Genomic DNA, 12173 nt, shown 5'->3' with positions numbered 1-12173 from the left:
ATGCACATGAATGGAAGTATAGGTAATGTTACATTGTCTTTGGCAAAACTGCTTTCTATAACAGGCAGCTCTCTGTATCCTGTCTTTTTAAACAGGTATTTAGTCAAACTGCGCGCAGAAATCAAAGAAAACACACAGAAATTCACTAATATATTTCTGATTCAGGACCCTTGTCCCTAGCAGAAAAAATGGGGTTAATAACTAAAAAGTATATTTTTCTTCCTATCTGAAGCAGATGATTGCATAACAAACCAGGGGATTTAAATACAGGCATCTCTCATGCACAGTGCGTTTGTGGGTGCCAATATGCTTTGCCAAACTGCACTAGTTACATAGAGTCTCTAAAGCACACAGAAGAGCTAATAAAAACAGAAACTGTGCCTGCTGTCCAGCGTATTTCACACACAGCCCCAGTCACGCTGCAGAATCACAACATACCTTTCAGTCTTTTGGAATTCTCATTCTTTTGCTGCTCATCCTCTTCGTTAATGGTGAATAAACCCAGGGGATTTGTCCTGGCACTTTTCTTCAGTCTCTCTTGTCGCAGGGCAGTAGCTGAACCAGACATGTTGCTGTTGCCTCTTGCTTATTAAGAAAAAAAAAGTAAGAAACTCCAGCCCTTACTCAGCCGCTAGCTGCAACACTGCCTGCTCATTTGAGCACTTGTACTAGATCCCCTATGGATAAGCAGTACGCAAACAGATGATAAATACCAACATCCAGTCGGCAGCAAAAGGCTTGCAAGTCTTTCCCCACCTTCAAGAAAAGCCCTAATTAAAGGCACTTTAGTTTGGATGCTGCTTGTCACTGTCTTAACCTGTTAAATCAGATCCCAGCCCACAGCTCTGGGTTCTTTGCTGCAGCACCTTCCTCCTGCAAGCCTCTTCCAGCTACAGCAGACTAAAATATTCAGCACGCCACACAAGAGGAGAAAATATGATACGCTGCTGTTAACAGTTGCCCTGACAACACCGACACATCCTAATCAAAGAGGGTCTATGAGTGCTGTCTCCTCAGCTGCAGCAAGCCGGCCTTGGGAACGCCAGCTCCTGCCCGACTGCAGAGAGCTGGAAGCACCTCGGCAGCAGGAGCTGCTCCTTCCTCCTCACAAGGCAGCAGGAGGATGGAACTGTGCTTGCACAAGCAGATGAGCACTGAGTGAAAAGAAGCCTGGAAGGCTCCAGGCATGAACCTGCGTTTTGCCAGCTGCTCTGTTTATTCATGTTTAGAAATATTAGCCTACTCTGAAACTAAAACAATGAGGATGAGTTGTCATCTTCTATATACGCATGTATTGGGTGTTTCCCCCACTTAGCTCAATCACCTTCTTATGCAGTGCATACCTTCTGCATTAGGAATGCATACGCCCGCAATTACAGGCAGGTGTTGGAACATTCTTTTCCATGTGTGAAAACTCAAAAATCAGGATTTCTATCTTGTACAGACAACAAAAGGACTTTTAGAGTGAATATTCTGTACCACACCATAGTTTTATAGCACCAAACATTAACATTCACTTTGCAAAATGAACAAAATGCAAACAGCCTGGGTGGTTTTAATTAGTTGGATTTCCTTCATATGCTGGATTCTGGATTTTCTTTAAAAAACTTACAACACAGCAGTTGTTCACAAGTTTTGCAGTCTGTAAGTTCCATCCTTCACGGCTCCAAATGCCACTATGCAACATGCTGGATGTTTTACCTGTGAGACTTTAAACTTCATCCACTTCCACCTGTCTAATTCAATGTGTGCTCACCATTTAAAATGCTACTGAAGAAAAACTGCAAGCTAAAACATTCCCATAACATTAAAACCCCAAGATTTTCCACCATCTTTTTTTTTAAGAGAATCTTGATGTAACCTGATCAGCCACCACAAGATGGTACATACATTAGCAGGCAAGTCTGCAGGTGCCTCATTGAAAATACAAGATTATACAGATGTATATGATCACCTCAACAACGTGGGTAACAATACTGAAGAAGGGTCAGAGTTAAAACAGTCAACGTGTTATGTATCACAGTGCCCTGGGATGCTCTTTACAAAGGAGTCCTGGATCATGCTCAGCTGGGAGGATAGTTCTGTTGTCACATACCTCAGGCTCATCAGCCAGGAACCCAGTGGATGCAGAAGAACAAAGCACCACCTGAAGGCGCAGCAGACTGTTTTTATTTCTTCTTCAGCATGGGCACAAAACACCCAACCAAAACAGAAGCATTCTGCATGAGGGCACCAGTTCTGAACCAAGCCCGCAGTCCACCTCCAGTACGTATTTCCTCCTGGCTACTTCCTGCCACTTGGTTACGCCTTGGACTCTGCGCGTATGTGGAAGCTATACACAGTGACGGTTGTCTATAGTTAAAGACACTTTGTACTAAAGGGCATAGATTGTAAACATAAAAGAGGAAAAAAAAAAAAAAAGCTCCAATACAAGCCCTTCTTTAGCTCAGTAATTTGCATTCTGGGGTTTACAGAGGCTACTGCTTTGTCCTGTAAGAGAAACATCACTATTCACTTAATGCGGACAACAAATACTATATAACAATACACACATAGCCACAAACAGAGGACAGTAGTTGGTACCATTACTACTTTTCATGCATGCCCAAGACTGTTGCCAAAAGAGCAAAGGTAACAGAAAACAACACTTATACGGCAGTTTAGTTAAATATCACTCTGCACCCTTTCACTGTTTTAAGTCATTAAGAAAGGATTCCTGCCCTTTAAAACATTATGTTCAATCAAGCAAACATTTTAATTGCTAAACTTCAGCAGGCATTTTAAATCATATAACAAGTGCCTACCAAAAATACACCTGACTGGAGTGGCTTCTGAAGAGGCTTTCATACTTAAAAGTATGACAACTTTTTCAGTGTCTCCATATCTTTATTATTTGAGGAGTCATAGAGAACAACTACAAGACTGAGAATGCCTTCCTCGGCCCTTGCAGGATCCCCAGCAATCGTAAGAGTGACCTGCTCTGAGTACAATACATGACTGAGTCTGAGGCTCCAGAGCCTGGTGAAGATGAATTTTGGTTATGATACACAGGAAACAAGGCGTTGGTGCACATTTCTTTCTGCTTCCTAATGCAGCAGTGCATTCTGACAGAGGAAAAGGATCAACAGCACATTCAGCTTATGCAGCCTGATTTTATTTCAAGGTCTCTGTGGTTAAAAACTGTGCCAGCCCACATGTTTCCAAATGCCTAACAAAATGGCACCCTAGCCACCTGCAACCTATTACAAGTAAAAAACATCTATTACACTAGAAGATACCACAGAACCTTAGGTACTTAAAAAAAAAAAAAAGCCCACAAAAAAAAAAACACAACAAAAAAAACCCAAACAAAATCCAAAACCAAAACAGACCTCAACAATCAACTTCCTAATAACACTATTAAATATGCATAAAATGTACCAATCCTGCATACAACCAGAGAGTACTGACAAATGCCATCCTCTATCCACTGGTTTAGGGAAGAAAAAGAAATTCCTGAGGTATCCCTAGCAGGAAAGTTTTGCTTATTTCAGCCTTGCCTCAGCTATGCAGGAGCTTCTATATGAAAACTGGAATGAAAGCAATATTCCCTTGAGGGAATACTTGAGGAACATGATGGATAATTTTAGTGTCAAGGCTGCTAAATTCTTTAAATAAAATATTAAGAGATATGCTTATATTAAGAGATATGCTTATAAAATATTAACAGATATGCTTACATAGCCCCTATTAGTGATTTCCCACTCCCAATCCTGCTCCCCTGCCCCCAAACCATACCAACACCATCACAGTTCAGCTCTTACTCATGGGGTCAGATTCTCTTAAGACATGAGGGCAACTCTATCTCGAGGGCACTAGGTAATTTTGGGGTTTTCCTTTTTACAACAATTTCAAACTCATTATCAGTTAAGCCACTACACTTAAACACACCCACTTTCACCCACTGGATTCTACAGGTGTAATTACCTGCACAATCTGATATGCAACAGTCTTAATCAGCAGTTCAAACAGACTATCAGGATAATTATATTGTGATCTGGGAAATGTAGATATTTATAACAACGTGCTAATTGATGTTTCTGCTTTAACATCAGGTATTAAGGCTTGATACCTCTACCTAAGAAATTAAAAGCAAGTTGAAGCCAGTCACCAGAACAGCCACCTACATACAGTCTGCTGTGGGTAATCTGGTAATTTTCAGTGGCTGAACTCTAGATTTGCCATCTTCTTTCATTCACAGGATTGTTTCAGTCCCTGTAAACTATCCAAACACTACATGAAGCTCATTACTGTGATTTAGCATATAATGAGTTGCACACGATAAGCTCATGTTCTACACCAACTGCCTTGCAAAGCACTCTGCCAGTCTGAGCTTACTGAACTGAACCTTTTTGCTCTTTCACAGGGAGAAGTGAAGACAAAAGGCAGTATTCAACACAAGATAGCTAACTAACAGAAAACTATATTGTCTTTGCAAGGCTTTATGTCTTTCACAAGAGTTGGCAGGCTGTGCTGACTAGGACTGCATGTTTTCAAGAAAAAAACCAAACAAACACTTGATAAAAGATGGCTTCCAACTGGTGTTTTATCACTGGGCATGTAAGGCTATATTACAGAAAATCAAGACAACTGAATACAGGCTTATATATTACTGTAAAAAGGACAAAACAAATTTATAGACAAATTGCCAATGAAAAGCCCTTCAAACACAAGCACTCATAAGACATTGCTGAATCACAGTATACAGATTTTTCCCTCCCACTCCATGAGACACCCCTATGTTTATCAAGGAATTGATAGGAATTTCATGGTTTTCTCCTGCTATTTCCTTTGCATAAGATCAGTTAAAATGCTGTTTTAAAAGAACACCATACCCAAAGAGCAAGCAACCAAGAAGTCAGAGAGCCAACCCTTCCCCTTCTCCCCTCCTGAAAAAAAAAAAAAATCCCAAATAAACAAAATCCCTCAAAACAACAACAACAAAAAACCCACACCCCAAAAAGGCAAGAAAAACCCAACCTCTCAACAATTTCAGGCCTTGCAAGCTGTCAATCATAACACACAAAAATCTACTGTCTGCCATTATTGTGAAACCCAGCTATGCCCATCCATTGGAGAGATCGGTCCAGCCTTCAGGGTCCCCCTCCTCCCTGCTGCCAGCCAGAGCGATTAAAAACTAATAAAGTTCAAGGCACAAACGCATCAAGCCAGCTTCAGAAGTCAGAGCAGCCTGTTCACCACTGCTCGCTCATCTGACACTTAAGCACTCCAAAGCCTGAGGTAAGTTATAATGTCTAACCTCAGTTTCTCCAGTTGTAAGATGAAACAAAACCTTCAGAAGAATTCTGAAAGAACTAATTGATTCTTATAAGACACTTTTCTATTTTAAAATACTTCATATGACCTTACTGTTAGAAGAGCTACCCAGCAACTATTCAACTACTGAAACAATAGAGAAAAGTTCAGACTGTGAAAACAACAAGCTGAATAGAGAAGTCACAAATGGTGCTTCAGTGTTTTCAGAGCATTATTCACAATCCTGTTCTTGAGTTTTATCAAAACCTGCTAACAGCTGAAGACCATTTTTTTGTAGGGTATAAAACCAAAACAATGACAAAAAAGCAACCATAAAAAAAATAATCATAAACTTGAGACAGGTCTGGGTCACACAATTTGTAAAGCAAAATAGACACTGTTTTACTTCTGTTCTTGGATGTTGATTTAAGGCTTCCCCTCAACTTAAATGCATTTTATATCACAAATTAGATCAAGTCAATATATAAACATATACTCCTTTCAGAGTGCCAATATTTGATTGTTATTTCTGATTTTCTTAGTACTGAGATGTTCAGGACAAGGTAGGTATCTATCTTATATAGTAACATCAGGAAAGAATGTGGCATTTTGCATTTATAGACATGTTTTCCTAGCATGAAAAAGTGAAGCTCCAGGTGTTTTTCTTGGGAAGAAAAATCAGGAAAATCAAGGTATAGTTAGAAGATCCCATCTCATTCTGCAAAAACAGTACAGCAAAAAATTTCAATGTACCCACCCATCAAAACACACAATCATATTTCGCATGAACATAGAATCTTAGAATCATAGCATAGTTAGGGTTGGAAAGGACCTTAAGATCATCTAGTTCCATCCCCCCTGCCATGGGCAGGGACACCTCACACTAAACCATCTCACCCAAGGCTCTGTCCAACCTGGCCTTGAACACCACCAGGGATGGAGCATTCACAACATCCCTGGGCAACCCATTCCAAAGCCTCACCACCCTCACAGTAAAGAACTTCTTCCTTATATCCAATCTAAACTTCCCCTGTTTAAGTTTTAACCCATTACCCCTTGTCCTATCACTAGAGTCCCTAGTGAAGAGTCCCTCTCCAGCATCCTTGTAGGCCCCCTTCAGATACTGGAAGGCTGCTGTGAAGTCTCCAAGCAGCCTTCTCTTCTCCAGGCTGGACAGCCCCAACTTTCTCAGCCTGTCTTCATACGGGATCAATCATGTACGTCAAAAGCTTTTTTTAAAAACTCATTTAAAAATACATAATATGGGCAGTGTTGGATCATTGAATAACTTGAGTTGGAAGGGATCCATAAGTCCAGCTCCTTGCATGACAATGTTGGAATACATGGACACTAAACTCCAAGCTCAATTTCTCCCTAATTTCCTTCAAGAGACTCATCTCTTTGCATTTACTTTCTGCTTCAGCAGGTTTTAAATCAGGCTGTTCTCTGTTTTAAAACAGAGAAAGTAGAGGCTTTTTTATTTGATTCATGTGAGAAACAGCTGTTTACTCAGCATCAAATGACTACAAACTTTCTTTTCAATGCCATTTAAATCTAGGACAGAACAAAATAGCCTTAAGAAGACAGACAGGATTCTACCCATTCTGTTTAAAAAAAAAAAAGAGTTGGAAATTGCAAAAATAGCCACTATATGAAAAAAAAAAAACAAAACTTGCTTCCATCAAGCCAACCACTATCTCAGACATGACACAGATTTTTTCTACTGCTGCTCTTCCTTCTACCTCTTATTGTCAAAAAAGGACAGAATAACCTTGTCTTTACAGAGGTTTCTAAGTCTCTCTTCAAAGATATCTCTAAGGCCTCGCTTTTATATACAAGATAATAAAAGACTAGCAGATTATTTTTACAGCAGTACATTCATTTTTTTAACAACTTTAATATTTAGTGTAAACATTACTTGCATTGATTTCTTCTTTCCACCTTCTTGGAAGGAAAAAAAGACCCTTTGCATTAACCAGTAAGACTGCATATGAAATGCTAGAGAATAAGAAGGGAAACCTTCATCTTTTTGGCTAATGAGAATCCTGCTGTCAGGAGTATAGATGCACTCTGAATAGCTTTAAATAAGAAATGAGTCGACTCCCTTCTAAAAGTCAAGGCCATAAAACCACAGTAGCTTCATGAACTTATTCTTCATTCATCTACTGAATTAGGTGCTTCAGCTCAAAAACCAGCAGAATCATTCAGCCTAAGCAAGCACACATTTAAATATGTGATGGGGAAAAAAGCTGGGGAGCAGCAATGGATTATTAAGATTCTCCAGAAAAGCAGGTTCAGCTCTTTTCACCTTTCTCTCCAAGTCTGAGCATATATGTCTTTATTCTAGTCTCATATCTTAGTATCTCCCTTTCCAATAAATTGAATTCAGAATTATTATCCACCTCTGCCTAAGAGCTGGTTAATTTTAAATAAGCAAGGTCTGGAAAGAAGCAGCAGACACCAGGACTTCATTCTCCTAGTAACTATCCTGACTACTTTGGCTTTTTTTTAGCTTACCCATCTGTTTATGGGACCATCTTACACGTTGCAAAGACTATGCACATTCTATACTACCTTTATCAAAACAGCATGACAATGTATTCCTCAGCTGTAGGTGCTAAAAGCAGCCGTGGCAATCCTCTCACATGATGTGGGAGACTTGCTCCTTCAGTCCTCACTTCATCCCTACCCACCACAGGTCTGGTGAATCATAGACAGGCAGCTGTGCCAGCAGCAGCGCTGCCTGCAAGACCCTGAAGCAGAAGGCAGACCCACCAGGACACACACCTCAGCACACATGCTCAGGCGTGGAAGGCTTTCTTGGAGGTGACCTCTTCCCAGTTTCAGGTCTCCCTCTTACATGTGTAGTTCCACACTATTAAGAGCTCCTCAAAAGTGATTAGACAGAACGTGTTAACTGTTTTCCCTTCCGACAATTAAACCTGTGTGCATTTCCATGCATAGGAAAAATCAAGGAGACTGGGAGCTGTTCTGACTCAATCTCACTCATCAGAGCAAGAGATACATGAACACGGAGATGAAAGTTTCATCATTCACAAATACTTTGAACGTATAAACACCAATAAAATAATCAAGTACAAGATGTACATTAACAAGCCTTGTTACATTTCTTAATTGAATGGATTTGCATCGTATGACTAATTGTAAAAATTGCACAACACATCACATGATGAATAAAAACATATTCGATCATTCTTAGACAACACTATTTATATGTAACAGTGATATTGGATCAGGCCCCATAGTAAAGCATATTCTATAACTTCAGCCCACGATCAGTTAAATAAAGAAAGGCAGCAAGGAACCTCATAGGGCAGCAGGAAACAGGAATTCAGTAGAAAACAGAAATCATCAATGTTAATTACCCTACTAACCAACAGCCTGGGCAGCATATCTACTGCTTGTATCTGTAAAAAAAAAAAACAGTTTATTTTTTAAATACGTAGTTTGTATATATGTTAAGAGAACCAAATGCTTATAAGTTTGTACTAAGCTTTTTGGTAGAAATGTGAATATACTTCAAAGAAAAAGCACTAAGCTTTATCCTAAAAATGTGAATATACTTGAAAGAATAGGCAATATGCCAAGAACAAATTAAAATTGCCTCCACTGTTGTATTACTGACAGTAACCGACGGATAGAATCCTGTCAACTATTTTGTGCTGTGTTCATCACCAGCGCTCTCCTGACATTCCACTTGCCAGCATGTTTCATAAAAGGTGACCAAGAAGTCCGGACCTTGGGGTTCCATTAACTTTAAGGGAATACACCTTAGGGTATCAGACACAGACATGAGAGATGTGTGGAGACTTCAGTACTTAATTTCTCCCCTAACTAATCTAGTCTTACTTGTGACTGTCTGGGGCATAAATCATGCCATCACTTATATCTCTGAAGAATCTCAAAGTCAACAGGAGTCAGGGTTGCTAACTCCATCCATTTGAATAGTGAGGCAGCCTACCCCCTATCTGTCATCTTAACAGACAAGTTAAGGTCATTTTCGTAGAACTGACAGATCTCCTAGTATACATATATTCAATAGTTTCCTCCAAAGACACCAAGGGTATAAATATACTTTCTACTTATTTTAATGAAAGCAAAGATTGATTTTAATGAAAACAAATGTGCATGACTCCAGAATCAATACTAAGGAGCAGCTGTAGAATTAAATCTGAACCAGTTTAACAAATGCACCATCTTCTCATAGTCTTTTTCACCTGAAACATGTATAATATGTCTTTCCTGCCACAGTTCCTAGCAGTCCGCTGCATTTGTTTAAGTCACATACAGGAGATCTCCTTCCTGGAGGAAAGGCAGGTGTGCAGTTACCACAACAAAATTAGCAGCACGCTGTGGCTTGCAGTCTGGGCTAGACTTAAGCACATTTTTTCAAGTGGAAAAGAAAATATGTTGTTACTAGATTATACAGTATTTACATAACTGAGGCAATTATTGCACTGATATTTAATTACCTTTAATACCACAAATAATTTTCAGCTGCAAAGTATTAAACTCGTTTATCTGTGATAGTAATAAACCAGCCATCAATCAGAACCAACTCTGATTAGTGTAAACTTAGGATTTTTACAGTTTGAAATAACACCTACAAAATAATATCCATTTTGAATATGAAGCCCAAGTAAAATAACAATGCATACTGCTTGAGCTAGACGTTAGAAGCTCTCTTCTTGTAGGGGAAGTAGCACTTACGCCAAGTGCTTCAGCATCATTAAACAGGCCTGATATCTCATGAACTATGGAGGCGGTTTGTGGCAGTGTTTGGGGTTTTGTTTGGTTTGTTGCTGTGATTTTGTTTTGGAGGGTGGTGATGGTTGTTTTTGTGTTTTATTTTTTCTTGTGTTTTTATCTTTCCTTCCTCCCTGCCCCTTTTTTACACTAGTAGTTATGGGAGTAGGCAGGTGGAGAGAGCCTGACTTACAATACACAATATACACATCAAAAAGCTCGATCCACAGTGTGTAGTCCTTACACAAACATTACTTGACCAGTGAAAGAATCCAAGAGACAGTACTTTAGCAGACTCCTAAAGCTGAGGGATGGCATCTATAAGCATTTTAACTTTCTCATCCACACTTTTAATTTAGTTGCAGCATTTTAATTCAACATGCTACTGCTAAATCCGAGTCTATGCACCTACAGCAAGACCTACAGTACTGATTCAGGAAAACGTTAAAATTAACATAGGGCAAATTAAAGAATTGTAAAATTTGGTATAGAATTGCAGAGTTTGAATAGGTTTAAATCAGGGAGGAATGGCAATAGAACAATTACAGATCCTCAATTTATTAAAAGACAGGAAGCATTCACAACAGTGCTGACATTTAAATTATTATGGATGGAAATCAGAGCGCTCGGAGACGCTTCCAACACTTTTACCATCAGTAATTATACAGTATCTCCATGTTGCTGAAGGCCCCCGTTACTCCGTGGCGCTCTGTTGCCTGGCCCCCAAGATCTGAGGGGAGAACAGCTCTCGAAGAAGCAGCTGACTCGGGTCGCGCACCGCCCGGAGCGGGGAAACCCGCCTGGCCGTCCCTGCTGCTGCCGGCAGCTGCGCATAGGCCACGCTGAGGGCGGCACCCGCAGGCGAGGGAGAGTCACGCCGCCCCCGACAGGAGAACACAGACACCGGGGACCTGTGACCGGCGGAGCCGCAGCTCCCCTCGGAGGGCATGGGAACGTGTGCCAAAAATAACTTTAAATTCCCTCGAGGGAAGAAGGCGCCAGGAACCGGATGGCGTTTTAAGCTCCCACCTATTGTACCCCTGTACCCTTGTGGTTCCCCACATGATCTATCCGTTAAACCAACAAACAAAAGACGCACCAAAACTCCACAATAAGCTAAAACGTAATTTATTCTCAGATAGAGAAGTCACAAGGATATAGCAGCAACAGATGAAAAGTCTCCTCAGCTGTTGAGACCACCTCAGTGTTCAGCTTTTAATAAGCTGCCTGGCACTGACACCACTGAAAGCAGTGACCTGCTTTCCCACAGAAAGAACAGAATAATATTAAACTCACTTAGAAAAGAATGCTAGCTAGAAGAGTATGCAAAATCATTCAAGATTTTTGGAATAAGCCAAGCACCTAAGTAAGCCACCATCCATGCATGGAGCTGGCCCGGAGCATGCATGGGGAGCTCCCTCACACAGGGGCACACCTATGTTTGTGGGTAGGTAGCCAGAAAATTAGATGCCTTAGAAGCTTCTCTGCTTGATATTCCCCACAAGAGGGCCCCTCTCATTGCAGGAATCACTGAAAAGCTTGTTAGCGCTACAAGATGCTCAAGGAGCTATGATTAAAATATTCCAACTGGTGTTAGTGTACCCCCTTAGCACTGCACCCCTTCTGCTATGTGTACATTTATGAGCAGCAGAGTAAAAAACACACCTCACCATGGTAGTGAAACCACTCACCTGGAAAAAGCTAGTTAAGTGCAGCAGACCACCTACCCAGCAACAGAGGGATCTACTCCTTGTAACGTCTCTCTGCAAAGTCCATGGTGCTGTTAAAGCTTTCCCCACCATCAGATTTGGAAGTTTGTATATCTAGCCACAGGAGGGAGGAAAAAAATACCAAACACACATCACAGCATACATACAGCTATTTAGGTGGTTTGTTTTGCCTTTTAAACAGGAACAATAGGTCAACCAGTAGGTGATTTCACCAAACCAGGATGGGAGGTTGAGCTTCCTGAGGAGCTGGATCCAGACACCAGCATTTCACTTGCAAAGCAGACCACAGCTGAAGCCATCCACCCGGCCCTCCCTGGGCACACACATCTGACGGCTAACAGGCCAAACAGCCAAGGAGCAACTCCCTATCATGCTAAGAGG

At 40.7% G+C, this 12173-nt stretch overlaps 1 protein-coding gene across 10 annotated transcripts in view; it reads right to left on the bottom strand.

Annotated features, from left to right (window-relative positions):
• Positions 1–12173, bottom strand: part of MAP7 (microtubule associated protein 7) — a 112902-nt gene that overhangs the window by 98606 nt on the left and 2123 nt on the right. For 5 of the 10 annotated variants that reach the window (XM_061474894.1, XM_061474899.1, XM_061474902.1 and 2 more), the window contains exon 1: positions 439–1097. The exons of 1 other annotated variant lie outside the window; for it this stretch is intronic. In XM_061474894.1, coding sequence (XP_061330878.1) covers positions 439–568 — 130 coding nt within the window. In that variant the 5' untranslated portion in view covers positions 569–1097. Of the gene's footprint in view, positions 1–438; positions 1099–12173 lie in introns of those variants that run through there. 4 more of the 10 variants (XM_061474893.1, XM_061474895.1, XM_061474896.1 and 1 more) reach the window with 3 other exon arrangements.

This window comes from Pezoporus flaviventris, unplaced genomic scaffold, assembly GCF_033815535.1.
Source record: "Pezoporus flaviventris isolate CSIRO_AGI_PZ_B2104156 unplaced genomic scaffold, CSIRO_AGI_Pfla_v1 ptg000081l, whole genome shotgun sequence".
Classification (NCBI taxonomy): Eukaryota; Metazoa; Chordata; class Aves; order Psittaciformes; family Psittacidae; genus Pezoporus; species Pezoporus flaviventris.
Note: the sequence above shows the minus strand (reverse complement) of the source record. Positions and strands in the feature narration are given on the sequence as shown.